Here is a 24,892-nt window from a genome sequence, read left to right as displayed (position 1 = left end):
GGACCTCTCCTCTCTACGTTCCTCCCAGCCTGACAAGGGACTCAATCGAGTTCAGCTGGTACTGCTAGGGTGCCACAGCCCTCCCTCTCCCGTTATCCACCACAGATGAAGCTTCATAACGCTGAATCCCCTACTGCTTCTACCTCCGCGGTCTTTATTGATAGGATAGTTACATTTGATGTACATACTACACTAATGAAGAGCTTTCACATGGCATCCATGATAGAGAGTATACGTTGGCCTCCATACTGTGAAGGTATAGGCTAGTTGCTACACTTTCCATCAGAACTCTTCTAACTCGGTTTGAATCATTTGTTTCAATACAAGTGCAGACCTTCATGCTCTTAAATGCAATAAGTTAAAAAGTATGTTCCTGACTGCTCATCTCTGTGTCTATTTTGGGAGAAGGGATGTGTTAGTGCCAACAGTGCACTACATGCAGTACACTGTTGGCATTGTCTGAGGGTCTTTGCGGCATCCCCTTTGTCCTTAGTTGCATCAACTTTTTAATCTTCTACTTTATCTCTATTCTATATCTGTTCCTGTTTTTTATCTTCCACATTGCTTTTCAAACTCTAACTAATGCTTCATAAATATGGATTTTTCTTAGATGCATCTTGCCATTCAATGGTGTGTCTGACTAATTTCCATGAATCTAAGTCAAATTCATCAATAGTTATGATTGCCTAGTCATCACAACTCTTTCTACATTGTAGAAGGTGTTTCTGTTTCTGTCAAACTTTGTAGAGGGTTGACTATAATGCTTTAGGTATCATTAGTGGAATGATCTGTCTAACCTCGTGTAACAAGTTTCATCTTGGCAATAGATTTTGAACTTTGAGGGGTAGGAACTTTATATTTACCTTCCACGCTCCTGTAAAGAAATCTCTTTAAATAACACTTCTGATAGGGACCTTGTGACCTTGACCACCGAAAAGGTCATCTGCTTTCAATAACTCATTGCAGCAGAAGTAAGTTGTCCTGGCTATCTTTCACTTAAGAAGTTGTAATGCTGTTATCTTCAACATTTCATCGATCAGAATGTTCCTAATGATCAGTTGGATTGGTGTCCATTGGGAACATTCACTTGTTTTCCAGTTCTTTCAGAATACAGTGATGCCTCGGCATACGAAAGTAATCCGTTTAGGATACGGTTTCGTATGCTGATTTTTTCGTATCCTGAGTCGCGTTTTACATGTAAATAGCCTAATCCGTTCCAAGCCTTACGAAAAGACACCTTTTCTTTCATAAACACGCTAAACTGAAGTAATAAACATGCAATGCAGCCATTTCTATCATTCAATAATTAACCCAACTGTTAAAAACAGCCTAATCCATTCCAGAAACCACCATGAGATTATTCAATAATGTAGTTATAGCCTAGTTATCCCCTCCAAGCCCTAAGAAAACGGTCCGTTTTCTTTACTACTGTATAAAAGTTATGGTACTGTATGTAAAGCATTTGGATCAGTGAAGGTGTATTGTTACCTGTACACCTAAATTAAGGGTTGCTACCCTGAAAAAAAGGTACTGTACTCTCGGCGACGAGTTGGGATCTCGTAAGCTTTTCGTATCCTGAAAATTTTTTCGTATACTGGGGCATAAAAATCTTTGTATCGCTTTTCATACCCTGAATTTTTCGTAAGCAGAAACTTTCGTATCCAGAGGTATCACTGTACTTGATGCTATGTGAATAGCAATGGAGTAAGTACCCTTAACAGTGTGATGACTCTGATCTTGGGTTAGCGTAAATCAATAGCTATAATCCAGTCTGATCAACATCTAAGAAATCCATTGGTATTCCTTGTATTGCCTGTTGATGTGCCAACTCATGCAGAGGTTCTCGTCTGCCATCCACGATCCGAGGTCCGTCAGTACTTCTGACCCTAGTGGAACCAGGGTGTTCGGGATTGCCTGATTCCACTGGGACTTGGAGTGCCACTGGAAGGATCTTATCCTGAAGCAAGGATTGGGTACTAGACGAGCCATTCACAGGGTATTTAGATGGCTCAAGACCTGCAGGTTAGGCTTCTTATTCCACACGAAGGTCGTATAGCAACAACAACTTGCAATATCTGGTGAAAGATCATGCACTGTTAACTAAATATTGTTAGGAATATGTTTTATGGGTGGAATGTTCTGCTTATTAGCAATATGTTAATTAAATGAATCTCACTGAGTCCGAAAGTACTCCCATACTTCATCTCTGAAACATCTGTGCTTATGAATAAGATAATCCTAACAGCGGTTGGTCATTTCTAAAGAGTGTTCTGCTCAGTGAACGTGAATAAGGTAACTAACAACTCTGAATCATTTCCTAAAAGTACTCTGCTCAGTGAACGTGAATAAGGTAACTAACAACTCTGAGTCATTTCCTAAAGAGTGCTCTGCTCAGTGAACGTGAATAAGGTAACTAACAACTCTAAGTCATTTCCTAAAGAGTGCTCTGCTCAGTGAACGTGAATAAGGTAACTAACAACTCTGAATCATTTCCTAAAAGTACTCTGCTCAGTGAACGTGAATAAGGTAACTAACAACTCTGAATCATTTCCTAAAAGTACTCTGCTCAGTGAACGTGAATAAGGTAACTAACAACTCTAAGTCATTTCCTAAAGAGTGCTCTGCTCAGTGAACGTGAATAAGGTAACTAACAACTCTGAGTCTTTTCCTAAAAGTACTCTGCTCAGCGAACGTGAATAAGGTAACTAACAACGCTGAGTCATTTCATAAGAGTACTCTGCTCAGCGAACGTGAATAAGGTAACTAACAACGCTGAGTCATTTCATAAGAGTACTCTGCTCAGTGAACGTGAATTAGGTAACACTAACAACTGCAAGTCATTTTCAAAAAGTAGGAGTGTATTGATCGTGACATACAAACTTTTAAAGTTTTCCATCGGACTTTTGCTGTAAATAATGCTAATATGTTGGCTAAATAGAGACTGCTGGGTTCAGCTCATGAACTATTCAGTAAGTCAATAGATCCGTGGTGATTATTCACTGCAAGTTAGTCTACTAACCTACTATTACTACTTTTTGAGTTACTGAGAACTCTTATCTTTTTTATTTCCTTATAGACATTGGAAGAAGAGACATCAAATTGGAAAAAATCATTTATGAAGGATGAAAAGATCTAGGGATGTTAAGCAAATGGAAATTCCTGTTAGTTTTTAGTTACTGCAATTGCTAAAGTTTCATGAAGACTTGTCTGATTTAAGTGCAGTGGGTATGCAACCTGATATCCTTTTCTAGCCCAGACCAAAAGAAACAAACTTTAGAATAAGAAAGGAAGATTCAGTCTTGACTATGAATGATGTAATAGACCAGTTTCTTGTTTCGTATAAGAAGGATTAGAATTTGGGAAAACAGGAGGAGGAGGAGAATGCCTAAAGTGGTAGCATAGGGATTTTACCATTAGTATAGTTCACACTACATTTTGGTTATCAGTAACCCATTCATTCACCCTATTACTTATCTAAACACGCTTGTTTTTCACTCTGTTACCTATACTTCCTAATCACCTTTATCACACTGTTTCGTTGACCTTTGCAAGGCCCACATCACTCGGTTCTTCCTCTCTTCCTGCCTTCTTTTAAAGGCTTAAAGGTCACTCATGAATGGCAGAGGCAAGGGACAGTAACATTGCCCTATCAAGCAGGACAATGCCTTAGAGACTGACCATATATATATATATATGATCAGTGCCTAAGCCCCCTCTCCACTCAAGCTAGGACCAAAGGCCAGGCAAATGCTGCTGATGACTCAGCAGATAGACCCTTAAGTCCCCTCCCCCCTCCTTAGCTCACAAGGATGGTGAGGTTGCAGTGACCAAAGGAACTAACGAGTTTTAGATGGATTCGAACCCCAGTCTGGCGATCACCAGTCAGGGCCGTTACCATATGGGCCACCACAAAGAAGTCTTGGAGATATTCTCTCCATTGACTCAATACTGCATTAATGTTTGGCCGCATATCTCCACTCATGTTATTTATTCAGAGACACATTTGTTTATTCACCTCATATGCCTTTACTTCCCTGTAAATAACAGCTGTCATAATCTACATGTGAATCCTTCTGTATGCCCGAGTCTGCTTTCATCATGCTGTTGCACTAAAAGCAGTTTCTTGTTTTTCTTCACTAAATTGTTTGCTGCTTCTGTTTTCTTTCACTAAACTGTTTGCTGCTCCTGTTTTTCTTCACTAAACTGTTTGCTGTTTCTGTTTTTCTTCGCTAAACTGTTTGCTGCCCCTTTTTCTCTTCACTGAACTGTTTGCTGCCTCTTTTTTTCTTCACTAAACTGTTTGCTGCTCCTGTTTTTCTTCACTAAACTGTTTGCTGCCTCTGTTTTTCTTCACTGAACTGTTTGTTGCTTCTGTTTTTCTTCACTAAACTGTTTACTGCTTCTGTTTTTCTTCACTAAACTGTTTGTTGCTTCTGTTTTTCTTCACTAAACTGTTTGCTGCTTCTGTTTTTCTTCACTGAACTGTTTGTTGCTTCTGTTTTTCTTCACTGAACTGTTTGTTGCTTCTGTTTTTCTTCACTAAACTGTTTACTGCTTCTGATTTTCTTCACTAAACTGTTTACTGCTTCTGTTTTGCTTGTGTTTTTCTTCACTAAACTGTTTGCTGCTTCATCCCACCACTTACTATTTGTATTCCACTTTCATACCCTCCTGTACCTTTAAACTCACCCTGGTGACCCAGTGACCCCCCCCCCCTGTTTCTTTAACCCTAGCCCCACGGTTCCTCCAAATTTCTTCCCATAAGCGCTTTTCATTTCATTCTTCATCTCACCTTTCTTAAGTACATTCATGCTACATTTTTACCTCCGCCAACGAAGTTGGAAGGAGGTTATGTTTTCGCTCTTGTTTGTGTGTGTGTTTGTGAACAGCTTCCTTGCCACAATTTTAATTGTAGAGTAATGAAAGTTGCAAGGATTAACTGTTATGTAAAAAACCGGGAATGATCAAGTTTGGAAAGGTCAAGTTCACGATCTAGCAAAATGTCCAATTCACGTAATCAGCCATAAGTGTGGACATCGTTGTCACAGAGACTTCAAACTTGGTTCATATTCGAGTGTATGAAAATCCACGCCAATTAATACATGTTAAGGTCGAAGTTCAACGTCAAGGTCGACAAATAAGGTCTACGCTCTACTGAGTGCCCCCCTAGTCTCACCTGTCTAGCTCATGTCTACCTGAACATTTGCTCTTGTCCCAGTAGTCCACCTTGATCACATGTGGACTTGCGTCTGCTAAGGCCAAAGGAATAGTATTAGGGTTAGTAACCTCTTTCCTAAAGATATTTTTAGACCATCAAATGTTTCTAACACATTAATACTAGTCTTGGGTAGTGCCATTGCCTCTGTACCATGGTCTTCCACTGTCTTGGGTTAGAGTTCTCTTGCTTGAGGGTACACTCGGGCACTATGTTCTATCTAATTTCTCTTCCTCTTGTTTTGTTAAAGTATTTATAGTTTAAATAGGAAATGTTTATTTTAATGTTGTTACTCTTCTTGAAATATTTTATCTTTGCTTCTTTCCTTTCCTCACTGGGCTACTTTCCCTGTTGGAGCCCCTGGGCTTATAGCATCCTGCTTTTCCAAATAGGGGTGTAGCTTGGCAAGTAATAATAATGATAATAATAATAATAATGATTCTACTCATTGCTTTAAAAATTGTGCTTCAGTTTCAACTTGACCAAAGGCCTATAATATTCCACAGATGGTGGTCTATTGTCATTTTTCCTTAGGCCTTGGAAACAAAACAATGGAAATTTAAGAAAATTTGTTTTGAATGGCGTTCAAGGTAAAGGCAATGGTTATAAATCATTTATACGTTTATGTATAGATAAACATTTATTGATTTATAGATGTTTATATAAACATTTATTGATTCGTAGATGGTAATATAAAAGTTTATTGTTTTTAGATGTTTATATAAACATTACTTGTTTTGCAGATCTTTATATAAACATTCGATTTGTGTATGTTTATATAAACATTTATTGATATGCAGATGTTTATATAAACATTTATTGATATGCAGATGTTTATATAAACATTTATTGATATGCAGATGTTTATATAAACATTTATTGTTCTATAGATGTTTATATAAACATTCGATTTGTAGGTGTTTATATAAACATTTATTGATTTGTAGGTATTTATATAATCATTAATGTGTAGATGTTTATACGAACATTTATTGATATGTAAATGTTTATATAAACATTTATTGATTTGTAGATGTTTATAAAAACATTTATTGTTTTGTAGATGTTTATATAAACATTTATTGTTTTGTAGATGATTATATGAACCATCGAATAAACATTTATTGATTAGTAGACGTTTATTAAAACATTATTGATTTGTGGATATTTATATAAACATTTATTGATTTGTAGATGTTTATATAAGTACCATAATCTTACTGACTCCCCCCCTTCCTTGTTTGTTTGTAGGGCCGTCAGTGAACCTCAAGTGAAACACTGTAAGCATTTTCATAGCGTCCCTTCAACCGCTATTTACACCCACTTTTGAGCCCTCTACCATATTTCCGTTCACGCTCCTTCTTTCATCTTCTTGTAGTGTCTGCAACCTCACCATCCGTGTGAGCTAAGGATGGGCGGTTTTTGGGAGCCTTTAGGTTTGCCTGCTGAGTCATTAGCAGCCATTGCCTGACCCTCCATGGTCCTAGCTTGGGTGGGGAGAGGTCTTGGTCGTCAGTCTCTAAGGCAATGTCACTGTCCCTTGGCTCTGCCATTCATGAGCGGCCTTTAAACTATGGAATCTCCGCAGTTACACATTGGCTGTGAAGAGCCTTCCTGGTTCCAGCGCCACTCCTTTTCCATATTTATAGATCCAATATTAATAGCTCGAGGATCTCGATTGGCTAATTCTTAGGCCTTAAGTCAGTTTAAATGTTGTTGTTTTTAGAATATTTTATTTAAATAGTTCATTACTTCTCGTATCGTTTATTTATTCTTTATTTTCTCTCCTCGCTGGGCTGTTTTCTCCCTGTTGGAGCCCTTGGCCTTATAGCATCTTGCTTTTCCATCGAGGGTTGTAGCTTAGCTAGTAATAATGATCATATCATTATTATTATTATTATTATTTTATGAAATTACCAGTTATGTAGATGCTTATCTCCTAGCAATTATGTAGTTTTGATCATTTAGTTGGTCGCTGATCAGACTCGTCAGTTTCTTTGGTTGCTGCAACCTCACCATCCATGTGAGCTAGGGATGGGGGTTAGGGGGAGCCTATAGGTCTATCTGTTGAGTCATCAGCAGCCATTGCCTGGCCCTCCTTGGTCATAACATAACTTGCGTATATTTTACACGTTTCAAAAACTTGATCATGGTTAGGGGTAGATGGAGATGGTTTGGACATGCTCCTCGCACTCCCCAAGAGAGATTAGTTCACCAAACTTTTAACTGGTTTCCACAAGGCAATAGAAGAGTTGGAAGACCAAGCCCTACATGGCTGGGGACTATGAAACGTGAAGTAGATGATGATGAATGGAGTAGAATTGAATTGAAAACTCAAGATTGAGACGACTGGCGAAATCGAACAGAGGCCCTTTGCGTCAGTAGGCGTTGGGGATGACGATGATGATGATGGTGAAACACTTGATTATCTCCCAGCAGTTCTGTATTCGACCGTTTGCCTGAGAAGTGAAACCTGTCATTTATTGATAAGAAACTTCTCAGCTTTTCCATTTTGATAAGAGAATAGACTTTTGAGAAGTCTTTGCTCAATTGTATACTCAGTCTTCTGTCTTTGATAAGGGGGTTCTTCCTGAAGATTTTATAATCTCTCTCCTTTTCTTCTTCCTAAGTGGGGCACCGTATTATTATTTATTACCAGCTGAGCTACAACCCTAGTTGGAAAAGCAATATGCTATAAGCCCAAGGGCTCCAACAGGGAAAAATAGCCCAGTGAGGAAAGGATATAAGGAAATAGATAAACGATATGAGTAGTAATGAACAATTAAAATGAAACAAAACAGTAACATCAGAACAGATATTTCATATATGAACTATAAATAAGACGCATGTTCAACATATAAACATTTGCTGCAAGTCTGAACATTTGAGGCATTACTAAATAACCTTTGGACCTTATTGACAAAAGCCTTTAATAAGAAATCATGCAACTTAGAACAGAGTAAGTGTTTTTCCAGGACTTGAGACCGAAATTAAAAGGATATTATTATTATTATTATTATTATTATTATTATTATTATTATAATAATAAGCCAGGCTACAACCCTTGTTGGAAAAGCAAGATGCTATAAGCCCTAAGGCTCCAACAGGGGAAATATAGCCCAGTGAGGAAAGGAAATAAGGAAATAATCTACGAGAAAAATAAACACTCAAAATGAAATATTTGAAGAACAGTGGCAACATTAAATTAGATCCTCTTATAAAAACTATAAAAACTTAAAGAAGTGTGGGATGGAGAGGTTTTGATAAACAAAATGAGATTATGAAATGTAAAATGCCACTTTCTCAAAAAGATAAATAAAAAAAGTTCCACGTTCCTGTCTTCCAGCTTGCTGTCAAACCCTCCTATTTTCATTTGTCTTTATGGTAGCGAATTGGTCTTCCTTTTGCTATATGGTCGCTCAAATACCCTTAATCTTATCTAATCTTGACTCGTATACAGTCCTAGAGAGGCTGGCTTATCAGCAGTATGTAGTGTATGTTATTCTCAGACTCGTATTATAAGAAACCTGCTTTCAAGAGTTTAAAGACAAACAATATTGTCTGAAACCTGAATCGTTGGTTTTCAAGGTTCAAAGATAATGATATAGAGAGATAAGATGCTGTATTTAAAATCTATTTGGAGTACTGATAGTAATTCTATGAGAAGAGTTGTATAGATATTAGATCTTCCCAATCGGGTAGTTGAATCAGTAGAACGTCAAAAGTTCAAAGTTGGAGCAAATGTTTTCATGTTGACCAGGCTGACATGAGTCTTTTTATTGTTTATATATTACATATCTGTTTTTGACGTTGTTAATAGTTTATAGAGGACATATCTGTTTTGACGTTACTGTTTTTAGAATGATTTATTGTTAATTTGTTCTCATCATTTATTTATTTCCTTATTTCCTTTCCTCACTGGGCTATTTTTCCCTATTGGAGCCCTGGGGCTTATAGCATCTTGCTTTTCCAACTAGGGTTGTAGCTTGGCTAGTAATAATAATAATAATATCTGTTTTTGACGTTGTTACTTTTTTTTAGAATGATTTATTCTTAACTTGTTTTCATCATTTATTTATTTCCTTATTTCCTTTCCTCACTGGGCTATTTTTCCCTATTGGAGCCCTTGGGCTTATAGCATCTTGCTTTTCCAACTAGGGTTGTAGCTTGGCTAGTAATAATAATAATAATAATAATATCTGTTTTTGACGTTGTTACTGTTTTTAGAATGATTTATTCTTAACTTTTTCTCATCATTTATTTATTTCCTTATTTCCTTTCCTCACTCGGCTATTTTTCCCTATTGGAGCCCTTGGGCTTATAGCATCTTGCTTTTCCAACTAGGGTTGAAGCTTGGCTAGTAATAATAATAATAATAATAATATCTGTTTTTGACGTTGTTACTGTTTTTAGAGTGATTTATTCTGAACTTGTTCTCATTTATTTATTTACTTATTTCCTTTCCTCACTGGGCTATTTATCCCTATTGGAGCCCTTGGGCTTATAGCATCTTGCTTTTCCAACTAGGGTTGTAGCTTGGCTAGTAATAATAATAATAATAATAATATCTGTTTTTGACGTTGTTACTGTTTTTAGAGTGATTTATTCTTAACTTGTTCTCATTTATTTATTTCCTTATTTCCTTTCCTCACTGGGCTATTTTTCCCTATTGGAGCCCTTGGGCTTATAGCATCTTGCTTTTCCAACTAGGGTTGTAGCTTGGCTAGAAATAATAATATGAATTTTAACTGGTGAGGAAATGTCAGGTGTGTTCAATTAGATATCATAATGAAATATCTTCTAATTAGGTTCACATTCATCTCATAGATGCTGATATCATAAACATATTTACGTTTCAAAAATATGTAACTGTCATTGTAGATTGCCTGATATATTTGACTGAAGAACACATTATACTGTGACGGGCTCTAATTTATATACAAGAGCTCAATGTAACAGGAAATTTCCTGTTCAAAATCGACACCGTTACCGATGAGAAAAACAGACATGTTTTTTTTCAGGTACTTTTTAGTGCGAGGTGAAAGCGAAGATACAAGCACAAGATGAACTATGTACGATCGTGTGACACACGGTTGGTACAATATAGAAATATCTTTCTTACCATTCACCTTACACTCAAGCACACTATTCTATCTTATTTTTCTTCCTCTTGTTTTGTTAGTTTTTATAGTTTATATAGGAGATATTTATTTTAATGTTACTATTCTTAAAATATTCTATTTTCCTTTTTTCCTTTCCTCACGGCTGGGCTTATAGCATCCTGCTTTTCCAAGTAGGACTATAGCTTAGCTAATAATAATAATGATAATAATAATAATATTAATATTAATAATAATAATTTGTGTGATGTGGAATTATTGTTTTGTTTTTGCCCCAAAGGTTTTTGAAATTATGGTCATGGCTTGGGACTTTTCATATATGGAAGTTTTCATATCATTTCTAGATATGAAAGTCCTTGTTTTGATTTTCAAATCTCTGGAGAGTTATCTGGTGTAAAAGAAAAAAAAACAATACATGCTTTGAAAGAGCTCTATATAGCTATGTCTTCATTTAGATTTCTGATAATATGTAAGACACTAGAACCCTTGCATTATCTAATTGCCTGTTTGTATAAAGTGTATTTGTTGTAGATTAAAGTGCCTTGCGATTTAACGAATAAATACATAATCTTATCAGAGGCTATAAGATGTAGGAATCTCTTATCTTGGAGGGCTTTCTTTAAGATAAGGAAGGAGAGATCTGTGCTACAACACCTTGTGAATGGATGTATAATTTGTAGATTCTAATATGGGGTTTAAAGGTTTAAAGGCCGCTCGTGAATGGCAGGGGCCAGGGACAGTGACATTGCCTTATCGAGCTGGACAATGTCCTAGAGACGGACCATATGCACATATGATCAGCGCCCAAGCCACGCAAGTTATGTTATGACCAAGGAGGGCCAGGCAATGGCTGCTGATGACTCAACAGATAGACCTATAGGGTCCCCCTAACCCCCATCCCTAGCTCACATGGATGGTGAGGTTGCAGCAACCAAAGAAACTGACGAGTCTGATCAGCGACCAAGCCCCATCCACCCAATCTAGGACCAAGGAGGGCCAGACATGGCTTCTGATGACCCAGCAGATAGATCTATAGGCTCCCCCTAACCCCTAGCTCACAAGGATGGTGAGGTTGCAGCAACCAAAGGAACTGACGAGTCTGATCAGTTCCCAAGCCCCATCCACCCAAGCTAGGACCAAGCAGGGCCAGGCAATGGCTGCTGATGAGTCAGCAGATAGACCTACAGTCTCACCCTTATCTCACACGGATAGTGAGGTTGCAGCAACCAAAGAAATTGACGAGTCTGATCAGCGCCCAAGCACCTCTCCACCCAAGCTAGGACCAAGGAGGGCCAGGCAATGGCTGCTGATGACTCAACAGATAGACCTATAGGCTCCCCTAAACACCCCATCCCTAGCTCACAAGGATGGTGAGGTTACAGCGACCAAAGAAACCAACGAGTGTGAGCTGGGCTCGAACCCCAGTCAGGGATGGTACCATATGGCTGTTTTAAAGTCGTCTTTTAGGTATGCAAGGGTAACTCGTTGAAGATACGTGTTAGGAGGGAATTCTATTCAGACACAGTGTAGATATAGAGATAAACAGTTGTAGGTTTCAGAGATAAGACGTTCAGTGTGGAGACTTGATTCTCTTTTTTGTTCGCTCCTTGTCTTGTTTATTTCCTTGTTACATTTCCTCGCTGGGTTATTTTCCCTGTTGGAGCCTTTGGGCTTATAGCATCGTGTATTTCCAACAAGGCTTGTAGTAGTAGTAGTAATAATAGTAATAATAATAATAGTAGTAGTAGTAGTAGTAGTAAGTAGTAGTAATAATAATGAGATATTGGGCTTCTCTGTCTATTTACCTGGGTTTACGACCTATATTGAGACAGTGTGGCATGATATATATATATATATATATATATATATATATATATATATATATATATGTATATGTGTGTATATATATATATGTATATATGTATATATATACACATATATATACACACATGTATATATATATATATATATATATATATATATATATATATATATATATATATATATATATATTCTTTGAAAACTTTCTTGATTTCAAACTAGGTATCCTCTCCTTATATGTACTTGCATCCGGATTCTAAGGTCAGGTCTATGAACCAGTACTTACGACCTTAATTTAACCTTAAACTTGCATCCAAATATATTACTAAAATAAATATAGAAGTCCTCAGGGCAGAGTATGATAGAGTTAATAAGTTTGTGATCCCCGTTTTTAAATGTATATGGTATACAATAGATGGAGATGGTTTGGGCATGCTCTTCGCACTCCCCAAGAGAGATTAGTTCACCAAACTTTCAACTGGGCTTCACAAGGCACTAGAAGAATTGGAAAACCCAGACCTACATGGCTGAGGACCATGAAGCGCGAAGTAGGAGATGATGAAGGGAGAAGTATTGAATTAAAAGCTCAAGATAGAGACGAATGGCGAAATCTAACCGAGGCCCTTTGCAACAATAGGCGTAGGAGATGATGATGATGATACGATTGTCAATAATTACCGTTCAGATATTTACTGCTTAGTAGATAAGTGATCTGAGGTGTGTAAATCTAATTTAGCTTTGGAATGTATTGAAACAGTAAGATATTTGACTTGAGATTTGTAAAAAAAAAAAAAAAAAAAAAAAAAACTTGAATTTAGGGAGGTATTTTCAAGATTTCTGTAGACTTACTTATTTTTTCGTAGGAAAGGAAAACTGAATTAGTATTTTCATTAAGTAATATCTATTAATTTTCATTTATATTTTTTTTTTAAAGTTTGGAATGTTTAGAAACAGAAAGATATGTGATATGAGATTTGTGAAAGAAAATAGGACTTAAATTTAGGCAAGAATTTTCAAGAATTTTGTAGACACTTAATTTGTCGTAGAAAAAAAAATAATTATAGTATTTTCATTAAGTAATATCTATATTAATTTACATTTTTTTTAACCTTGTTTGTAAAAAATAATTAGTATTTTCATTAAGTAACATCTATATTGATTAACATATTTTAATTCCTCCTGTTTGTCTGAAGTAAAAAAATAAAAAGACGAAGCATTATATTTTTTAATTATAAACTTCTCAATATATAGGTGTTTCAAGGTCAATCTCTTTGAACTCTTGAAAATATATATTTTCAAAAATTTTTCTCTTTAACTTTCAATTTTTTATACTTATTTTTTTTCTGACCTATCAAGTCCCTCAGTTCATTGATCTCTCTCTCTCTCTCTCTCTCTCTCTCTCTCTCTCTCTCTCTCTCTCTCTCTCTCTCTCTCTCTCTCGTTTGATGAACTTTGGTTCTAAAGAACGAAGTCTTTGTCTTCCATCTTCAAGAAGAAACCATGATACCTTACATGTTTTTTTTCCCTTGGTAAACTTAGATATTTACATTTGCATAGTGAATAAATTCTCATACATATTGTGGATAAATACTTACACATATTGTGGATAAATTCTTATACATAAATACTTATACATATTTGGGATAAATACTTATACATATTGTGGATAAATACTTATACATATTGGGGAGAAATACTTATACATATTGTGGATAAATACTTATACATATTGTGCATAAATACTTACACATATTGTGAATAAATACTTATATATATTGTGGATAAATACCTATACATATTGTGGATAAATACTTATACATATTGGGGATAAATACCTATACATATTGTGGATAAATACTTATACATATTGGGGATAAATACCTATACATATTTTGGATAAATACATATACATATTGGGGATAAATACCTATACATATTGTGGATAAATACTTATATATATTGGGGATAAATACCTATACATATTGTGGATGAATACTTGTACATATCGTGGATAAATATTTATACATATTGTGGATAAATACTTACACATATTGTGAATAAATACTTATACATATTGGGGATAAATACTTATACATATTATGGATAAATACTTATACATATTTTGGATAAATAATTATACATACTATGGATAAATACTTATACATATTGTGGATAAATACTTATACATACTATGGATAAATACTTATACATATTGGGGATAAATACTTATACATATTGTGGATAAATGGTATACTTATAAATTATCATTATCATCATCATCTTCTCCCACGACTATTGACGCAAAGGGCCTCGGTTAGATTTCGCCAGTCCTCTCTATCTTGAGCTTTTAATCCACTGCTCCCTTCATCATCTCCTACTTTACGCTTCATCGTCCTCAGCCATATTCTCCAATACTTTATGCTATTAAGTATGCACTTGCGTGTAGTAATCTCTTATCTGAATGGCTAATGACTAATATAGGAGATAAGACAGCTGTTTGTAGCACATACACGTGTATCTAGACTGTTACGTATACTGTACATGTGTTTGCAACTCATTTAGGAATGACCTAATACATGTATGACCTTATACACGTGTAACACTCAGCAGCCATTGCCTGGCCCTCCTTGGTCCTAGCTTGGGTGGGGGCTTCGGCTCTGATCAAATGTAATATGGTCAGTCTCTAGTGTATTGTCCTGCTTGATAGGACAATGTCACTGTCCCTTGCCTCTGCCATTCATGAGCGCCCTTTAAACCTTTAAATGTACATATGTCATTATACACCTGTTCTAAGTGAAAGGGTTTGTGTATCAGGCAAAAGTCTCCCACCATCACCAATCAGCAGTAGCCAGCGTGGTGGTAAAAACTGTCCAAAGCCCAGGCATGAAGGAAGACGTGTCTGAGGCCTTTGTCCTGCAGTGGACTAGAAACGGCTGCATTTGTTGTACGATATACATATTTCGTACGATTGACTTAGGCCGGGAGCACACTAGCGACTCTGTGGCGCCACAAAGCCACAGCATCGTGTGGCGGGGATGTGGTCTCCCATAGGTTTCCATTGTTTTCAAGTTTTGCCGCGCAAACTAGCGACTGTGGCTCGCTGTCGCTCATCCCCGCCACAGGCGTGGCGTGGCTTTGAAAACAATGGAAACCTATGGGAGACCACATCCCCGCCACACGATGCTGTGGTTTTGTGGCGCCACAGAGTCGCTAGTGTGCTCACGGCCTTAAATGTAAGTTTTAAGACATTGCATACGTATGTAGGCCTATTTATGTGTATAATCTTGTATGCATAGGCCCTGTTTTGCACAATTTTTCATTTTACATACTATGTAAATGCAGTTTTAATTATTGAACTTGTGGATACGTATTCATTATGAATTTGTAATTCAATGTTGAAATATTTCTGTATTTACGCTCCTAAGACTTTAGAAACATTACTTTTTTATCTGCTTTAATAAACCCTGTTACATTATTCCTTTCATTGGTATACCTGCTTCATAGGTTATAACCTACCAGTTAACATAATTATTGAAAGAGCTTGGTAAAGTAGTAATTTTGTAGTTTTTAATGTGAATTTGTAATTGTTAATGTGATTTATTTAAGATTTATCATGAGACTAGTTTGGAGATTGCAGTGTCCTGATCATGAGTCTAATTCTCTAATTCTCTCCGTCACAGAGCCTCTTTAGCCCTGAGCTTAGTATGGAGTTTTCTATGTCCTAATCATGAGTCTAATTCTCTCTGTTACAGGAGCCTCTTTAGCCATGTATCAAGCTTGGAGATTCCAATGTCCAAGTCATGAGTCTAATTCTCTGTTACAGGAGCCTCTTTAATCCTGAGCTAAGTATGGAGATTTCAATATGCTAATCATGAGTCTAATTCTCTAATTCTCTCTGTTACAGGAGCCTCTTTAGCCCTGAGCCAAGTATGGAGCTTCCAATGATATAATCATGAGTCAAATTCTCTAATTCTCTCTGTCACAGGAGCCTCTTTAGTCCTGAGCTAAGTATGGAGATTTCAATGTCCTAATCAGGAGTCTAATTCTCTAATTCTCTCTGTCACAGGAACCTCTTTAGCCCTGAGCCAAGTATGGAGATTTCAATGTCCTAATCATGAGTCTAATTCTCTAATTCTCTCTGTCACAGGAGCCTCGACTGAAACAGAACCATGCGAGGTGAGGTGCCATGAACGGCAAGTCCGAAGAATGCAGCACTGACAACACGAGCAATAATAATAATAATAATAGCAGCAGCAGCAGCAACAGCGGCAGCAATAGCAATCCGGAGAGCAACAACCCTCAGCGCAGCGACAAAGACAAGACGTCTGGGGAAGCCTCTAGACAGCCAACATCAGGTCAGTAAGCCTTCCTTCAGTTTCTAGCAGGTCAGACTCTCTAGGGAAAATATTCCTAAGTCTCAGGTCTTTAGTCTCAGGTACGTTGTTATATATGGAGTCCATGTCTCTGGTCAGTAGTCTATAGTCCCTCTACGTTGTTATATATGGAGTCCATTAGCCCCAGGGATAATAATGTTGACTGATATGTAGTCCTAGGTACAGTGTTGGTCTGTATTTCTGAGTTACAGGACCTGTGGATTTATCGTTTTATCATCCATTTCAAGAACAGTATTGATATGTAGTCCATAGCTCCATGAAGTGTTGATATGTAGTCTAGAGTTCAATGAACACTTTTGATATGTAGTCCATAGCCCCATGAAGAGTATTGATATCTAGTCTAGAGTTCAATGAACAGTATTGATGTGTAGTCCATCGTCCCAGGTACAGTATTAATTTGTAATCTGCAGTCACATGATATAAGTTGTTAGTATAGTTACCCTTCTGTAGTACTATGAACTGTTATTTTGTATGAATGTCACAGCACTCTGTGGCCATTTTTAACAATTTTCGATATATGTAAAGATTGAGTTAATGAATCCAAACATTTTTGTGTATATGAAGAAAATAAACTTTTAGTCGGAAGGTTCACATAATTAGTACTAGTGGCGATTGTATTAATTAGGCCTACGGTATTCTTTGGCAATTCTGTTTTTATAATAGCCTTTATGCTGTCGTATTTTTCTGTACCGTTCAGAACCGGTTGCGATTTCGATGACTTTTGTAGGAAAACTTATAAAATGGTTATTTATTCAACACTGGAAATTGCTAGTATTGACTTCTCGTAGTAGTTATAAAATGCAGTAGCGCTCTCTCTCTCTCTCTCTCTCTCTCTCTCTCTCTCTCTCTCTCTCTCTCTCTCTCTCTCTCTCTCTCTCTCTGTAAAGATCAGGATACCTTTTATAAATTTATATATATATATATATATATATATATATATATATATATATATATATATGTATGTATGTATATATATAAATGAGAAATTGTCCCTTACTCTTCAAGAACTGGCTAATGAGAGTGGGTACCTACAGTAACCCAGTCATTATTCACCAGTTAATATGATGTTCCTTATATATATATATATATATATATATATATATATATATATATATATATATATAAAACCTAAATTATCAATAACATCACATCTTTCTTAATTTTGAATTAAACCAAAGACCTTGCTTGTGTGGTCTTATATAAGGTTATAGGTGATACCTTAACGTGTTGAAAGGGTTTGCGTATCGCTATGATCAAGAAAGCTATTTTAGTCAGGGCTATTCATACTAGGTTGGTTTGCTGTGAGCGATCAGACCTAAATCTCCCACCATCACCAGTCCGCAGTGATGAAAACTGGCACAAATGACATTATTATTATTATTATTATTATTATTTGTTCAGCTACAACCCTTGTTGGAAAAGCAGGGTGCTATTAAGCCCAGGGGCCCCTACGGGGAAAATAGCCTAGTGAGGAAATGAAAACAAAGAAAAAAAAGATATTTGAAGAACAGTAACAACATTAAAATAAATATTTCCTATATAAACTATAAAAACTTTAATAAAACAAGAGGAAGAGAAATAATATTATGATTAACTCCTCCAAATGATATTATATTTTCGAGTCGGTTTATTTATGTATTTATCTGTATGAGTGTGGACAGGATGACGTCAAAACGACACGACGGAATTTGACGAAATCTTCACCACAGACAGATCTCACGTCATGGAAGACGCCATTAAATTTGTTACTGTTTCTAGAATGATTTATTGTTAATTTGTTCTCTTCATTTATTTATTTCCTTATTTCCTTTCCTCACTGGGCTATTTTTCCCTGTTGGAGCCCCTGGGCTTATAGCATCTTGCTTTTCCATCTAGGGTTGTAGCTTGGATAGTAATAATAATAATAATAATCCGGATTCTAGATCCGGAATTGTATTTTTCGCCATTTTAAAAATAACGTTAAAACAAACTGAAGGATTTTGACGAAATTTTCACCAACCGATAGATCTTAGGCCATGGACGACTCTTTTAACTTTTGAAGATGATCCAGGTTCTAGATCCGGATTTGCATATTCCACAATTCTAGCGATTACGTCATTGGATTTTTACCAAATTTGAATAATGGAAAGATATTACGCATCGGAATAAACCATGATATTTTGGTGATACGGATCACTATGTCATCGAGTCATCAGCTCCCATTGTCTGGCCCAACCTGGTCCTAGCTACATTATTATTATTATTATTATTATTATTATTATTAAATGCTAAGCTTCAACCCTAGTTGGAAAAGCAGGATGCTATAAGCCCAGGGGTCTCTAGGGCAAAGTCACTTTTCCTTGCAAATGCCATTCACGAGTGTCCTTCAAACCTTAAACCTTGTCCATTGTGATATCTAGGTAGAGGAAAATGTGAACTTGCAATAAGGTTAAGCTTTATTCCAGCAAGAGTTGTTTTTGGAAATCTTTAAAGTTCTTTGACGAAATCCAATGTTTTTAAAATGTTATAGATAAGTCTTCCGATTTTATGTGAGCTTTGAGTGTTGGATTTCGTCAGGTAAGGGTTGTGGGGGCCGGGTGGTAGCGTCCTTGCCCGGTTAGTTCCTTTGGTCACTGCAACCTCATCATTCTTGTGAGCTAAGGATGGGGAGTTTGGGGGAGCCTATAGGTCTATCTGCTGAGTCTTCAGCAGCCATTGCCTGACCATCCTTGGTCCTAGCTTGGGTGGAGAGGGGGCTTGGGCGCTGATCATATGTATATATGGTTGGTTTCTAGGGCAATGTCACTGCCCCTTACCTCTGCTATTCATGAGCGACCTTTAAACATATAGACCGAGTTTACCAGCGGAGTTGAAAAGAGCAAAGTTCACCCTCTGGAGTATAAGATATGTGCCTCTGATGGAGTAAATTAAGACACTATTATATTCATTTGGAGTAGAGTTTCTAAGGTTGTTTCTTAACACGTAGAAATATATTACTGAAGGAAAAAAGATAGAGTTAATGTCATATCAAGTTAAATGAAGAGTTATTTTGTTAAAATCAATCACTATAGGATTGTTCTTTAGACTGATGTTGCAATAATGAATGATTATGATCTTGACTGAACATAAAACAAGGTAGTTTTGCAAATTAATTGAGATATTTCATTAATAATCTATTTGAAAGCAAGGGAAAAGCTATTTGTTATAGAAAACGGAAAATTTAAAGAAAACGGGTGATTTCCAAGAAATGCAAAGGAATACTTTTATTAAGATGAAATAAAGACTTGAGAAACTGAAAAGACTATAAAAGAGCATAAAAACATGATTATCAGAAGTGGAAAACAGACGAATAACGAAAAGGCTGATAGTTGGCGAATTAGAGAACAGAAATAGCGTTATCTGACACCGAAAAGAAATATAATATAAAAAGGGGCGAATGAAAAGGAAATCGAGAAAAGGGAGAAAAGATGATGATGGTGACGCCACGTAGAAGAGAAAGAAAATAAAGGAATGGATATTTCTTTGGCGAGCTTTTGGAAGGGAGGATGTGAAAGATAATAAAGGACAGAAGGGGAAAATAGGAAAAAATAATTGAAGATAGGAAGAAGGAGAAAGGGGAAGAACAGGGAAGGGAAGACATCATTTTTCCCTTGGTTTTTAGAATAGAAAATGTTAAAAGGGAAGACTGTTTTCGAGAGAGAGAGAGAGAGAGAGAGAGAGAGAGAGAGAGAGAGAGAGAGAGAGAGAGAGAGAGAGAGATATATTAGTGCCATATGTACTCTTTGCATGATTCACTTTGAACATTACTATGTGAATCTTACTAGATCCAGTTTGCAATCAGTGTCGCTTGCTACAAGCAGGGACGATCTACAAGAAAGAAGTTAGTCCTGCTTGTAACCAACGTTGCTCGCTGCAAGCAGGGACGGTCGATCTAGAAGAGAGGAAAGTTAATCCTTTTTGTAACCAACGTTGCTTGCTGCAAGCAAGGAGAATCTAGAAGCAAGGAAAGTTACTCCTGCTTTTAAACAATGTTGCTCGCTGCAAGCAGGGACAATCTAGAAGGGAGGAAAGTTACTCCTGCTTGTAAACAATGTTGCTCGCTGCAAGCAGGGACGATTTTTAATCGAGGAAAGGTAGTCCTGCTTGTAACCAATGTTGCTCGCTGCAAGCAGGGACGATCTAGAAGCAAGAAAGGGAGTCCTGCGTATAACCAGCAGTGGTCGCTGAAAGCAGGGACGACCTAAAAGCTTGGAAAGTGAGTTCTGCCTGTAACTAACATTGCTTTTTGTAAGCAAGGTCCAGATCTACAACGAGGAAAGGGAGTCCTGCTTGTAACCAATGTTGCTTGCTTTAACCATGGATGATCTCCAAGCAAGGAAGGAGAGTCCTGCTTGTAACCAACGTTGCTTGCTACAAGCAGGGAAGATCTACAAGCGAGGAAGGGATTCTTTCTGTAACTAACGTTGCTATCTGCAAGCAGGGTCGATCTACAAGCAAGGAATGAGAGATTGGTCCTTCTTTCCACCCTACCTACTGTTTATATCACGAAACTGGAATGAGAAATCTTTCAGAAAGGAATCGGAAAAAGAGATGCATTTTTCAAAGGAATCAAGAAGGGTCGTTTGAAGAAAAGAAGTGGAACTCGAATAGCGTGTAAAAGAGGAAACTAAAAATTAAATTAAAAGAAGGAAGGGGAACGTTAGAAGGGAATAGAGAATAAATGCAAGGGGGAAGAAAGGAGAAAGGAGGACGATGAATAAAGACCTCGGGGGAAGATAGAAAGACAGGGCTGTCTTTCTGGTTGATCTTCAAAGTCTTTACAAGAATACAATTAGGATTCCAAGGGCAGCGGGATAAAGATTCCGACGTCTGGGTCTTTATATGGTATTTCCGTATGTGTTTTTTCTTGGAATCAGCGAAAATGAGCAATGTCTGCTTATTGTCTTTATGAATAGGAATTTTACCTAGACTGTATGGGTAACACCATTGATTCTAGGAATAAGAGCATTGCCTTATCAAGGAATAAGGGCATTACCTTGACTGTAGGAATAAGAGCATTGATTCTGGGAATAAGGGCATTACCTTTACGCTAGCATTAAGAGAATTACCTTGACTCTTGGAATAAGAGCATTGATCCTGGGAGTATGGCCATTACATTGTCTGTAATATTAAGAGAATTACCTTGACTATCAATAAGAGAATTACCTTGACTCTAGCAATAAGAGAATTATCTTGACTATCAATAAGAGAATTACCTTGACTCTAGCAATAAGAGAATTATCTTGACTATCAATAAGATAATTACCTTGACTCTATCAATAAGATAATTACCTTTAATATCTATAAGAGAATTACCTTGACTCTATCAATAAGATAATTACCTTTAATATCTATAAGAGAATTACCTTGACTAGAAAATAAGAGAATTACATTGAGTCTATCATTAAGATAATTACCTTGACTATATCAATAAGATAATTACCTTGACTAGCAATAAGAGCATTACCTTGCCTCTATCAAGAAGAGAATTATCTTGACTCTATCAATAAGATAATTACCTTGTCTATCGATAAGATAATTACCTTGACTATCAATAAGAGAATTACCTTAGCTCTAGGAATTAGAGAATTACCTTGACTATCAATAAGAGAATTACCTTGACCCCATCAATAAGAGTATTACCTTGACTCCATCAATAAGAGAATTACCTTGACTATCAATAAGAGAATTACCTTGGCTCTAGGAATTAGAGAATTACCTTGACTATCAATAAGAGAATTACCTTGACCCCATCAATAAGAGAATTACCTTGACTCCATCAATAAGATAATTACCTTGACTATCAATAAGAGAATTACCTTGACTGTAGCAATAAGAGAATTACCTTGACCCCATCAATAAGAGAATTACCTTGACTCCATCAATAAGATAATTACCTTGACTATCAATAAGAGAATTACCTTGACTGTAGCAATAAGAGAATTACCTTGACTATCAATAAGAGAATTACCTTGACTATAGATAAGAGAATTACCTTGACTATCAATAAGAGAATTACCTTGACTATCAATAAGAGAATTACCTTGACTCTAGGAATAAGAAAATTACCTTGACTGTCAATAAGAGAATTACCTTGCCTCTAGGAATAAGAGAATTACCTTGACTGTCAATAAGAGAATTACCTTGCCTCTAGGAATAAGAGAATTACCTTGCCTCTAGGAATAAGAGAATTACCTTGACGCTAGGAATAAGAGAATTACCTTGACTAGGAATAAGAGAATTACCTTGACTCTAGGAATAAGAGAATTACCTTGACTGTCAATAAGAGAATTACCTTGACTATCAATAAGAGAATTACCTTGACTCTAGGAATAAGAAAATTACCTTGACTGTCAATAAGAGAATTACCTTGCCTCTAGGAATAAGAGAATTACCTTGACTGTCAATAAGAGAATTACCTTGCCTCTAGGAATAAGAGAATTACCTTGACTGTCAATAAGAGAATTACCTTGCCTCTAGGAATAAGAGAATTACCTTGACTGTCAATAAGAGAATTACCTTGCCTCTAGGAATAAGAGAATTACCTTGACTGTCAATAAGAGAATTACCTTGCCTCTAGGAATAAGAGAATTACCTTGACGCTAGGAATAAGAGAATTACCTTGACTAGGAATAAGAGAATTACCCTGACTCTAGGAATAAGAGAATTACCTTGACTGTCAATAAGAGAATTACCTTGACTGTCAATAAGAGAATTACCTTGACTCTAGGAATAAGAGAATTACCTTGACTCTAGGAATAAGAGAATTACCTTGACTGTCAATAAGAGAATTACCTTGACTCTAGGGATAAGAGAATTACCTTGACGCTAGTAATAAAAGAATTACCTTGACTAGGAATAAGAGAATTACCTTGACTCTAGGAATAAGAGAATTACCTTGACTCTAGGAATAAGAGAATTACCTTGACTCTAGGGATAAGAGAATTACCTTGACTCTAGGGATAAGAGAATTACCTTGACTCTAGGAATAAGAGAATTACCTTGACTGTCAATAAGAGAAATACCTTGACTCTAGGAATAAGAGAATTACCTTGACTCTAGGAATAAGAGAATTACCTTGACTCTAGGAATAAGAGAATTACCTTGACTGTCAATAAGAGAATTACCTTGACTCTAGGGATAAGAGAATTGCCTTGACTCTAGGGATAAGAGAATTACCTTGACTATCAATAAGAGAATTACCTTCACTCTAGCAATAAGAGAATTACCTTGACTATCAATAAGAGAATTACCTTGACTCTAGGAATAAGAGAATTACCTTGACTCTAGGGATAAGAGAATTACCTTGACTATCAATAAGAGAATTACCTTGACTCTAGGAATAAGAGAATTACCTTGACTCTAGGGATAAGAGAATTACCTTGACTATCAATAAGAGAATTACCTTCACTCTAGCAATAAGAGAATTACCTTGACTATCAATAAGAGAATTACCTTGACTCTAGGAATAAGAGAATTACCTTGACTCTAGGAATAAGAGAATTACCTTGACTCTAGGGATAAGAGAATTACCTTGACTATCAATAAGAGAATTACCTTGACTCTAGGAATAAGAGAATTACCTTGACTCTAGGGATAAGAGAATTACCTTGACTATCAATAAGAGAATTACCTTCACTCTAGCAATAAGAGAATTACCTTGACTATCAATAAGAGAATTACCTTGACTCTAGGAATAAGAGAATTACCTTGACTCTAGGGATAAGAGAATTACCTTGACTATCAATAAGAGAATTACCTTGACTCTAGGAATAAGAGAATTACCTTGACTCTAGGGATAAGAGAATTACCTTGACTATCAATAAGAGAATTACCTTCACTCTAGCAATAAGAGAATTACCTTGACTATCAATAAGAGAATTACCTTCACTCTAGCAATAAGAGAATTACCTTGACTCTAGGGATAAGATCTACAATTAAGTCATTTCCAATTGCCAGTGATGCAGATCGTGCAACTAAGAGTCTTATCACCAACTCTGGCATAAGATTGAAACTTTGCTCAATATTTTTTAATGAGGCGCATTTGCCCCGACTCGCAGGGGTGCCCTTTTAGCTCAGAAAAAAAAAGTTTCCTGCTAGCTGATTGGTTAGAATGATTTTGTCCAACCAATCGGCGAATAGGAAACTTTTTCCGAGCTGAAGGTCACCCCTGCGAGTCAGGGCAAATGCGCCTCATTAAAAAAAATTGACTATACTTCAAAGCCTATTTAGAGGAGGTTTCTTTAACATCTCTTTTTTTTTTTAAATTTTCATTTGTATGAATTGACTACTCAATAAATGCAGGACAAAGGCCTCAGACATGT

The 24,892-nt window shown here is 36.4% G+C and overlaps 1 protein-coding gene across 6 annotated transcripts in view; it reads left to right on the top strand.

Annotated features, from left to right (window-relative positions):
• LOC137656780 (serine-rich adhesin for platelets-like) overlaps positions 1-24,892 on the top strand; it is a 208,354-nt gene that overhangs the window by 124,340 nt on the left and 59,122 nt on the right. For all 6 annotated transcript variants that reach the window (XM_068391057.1, XM_068391056.1, XM_068391061.1 and 3 more), the window contains exon 3: positions 16,304-16,511. In XM_068391057.1, coding sequence (XP_068247158.1) covers positions 16,343-16,511 — 169 coding nt within the window. In that variant the 5' untranslated portion in view covers positions 16,304-16,342. The remainder of the gene's footprint in view (positions 1-16,303; positions 16,512-24,892) is intronic.

Source organism: Palaemon carinicauda, chromosome 17 (assembly GCF_036898095.1).
Source record: "Palaemon carinicauda isolate YSFRI2023 chromosome 17, ASM3689809v2, whole genome shotgun sequence".
Classification (NCBI taxonomy): Eukaryota; Metazoa; Arthropoda; class Malacostraca; order Decapoda; family Palaemonidae; genus Palaemon; species Palaemon carinicauda.
The sequence above is the reverse complement of the archived record's forward strand: the minus strand, read 5'-3'. Positions and strand labels throughout refer to the sequence as shown.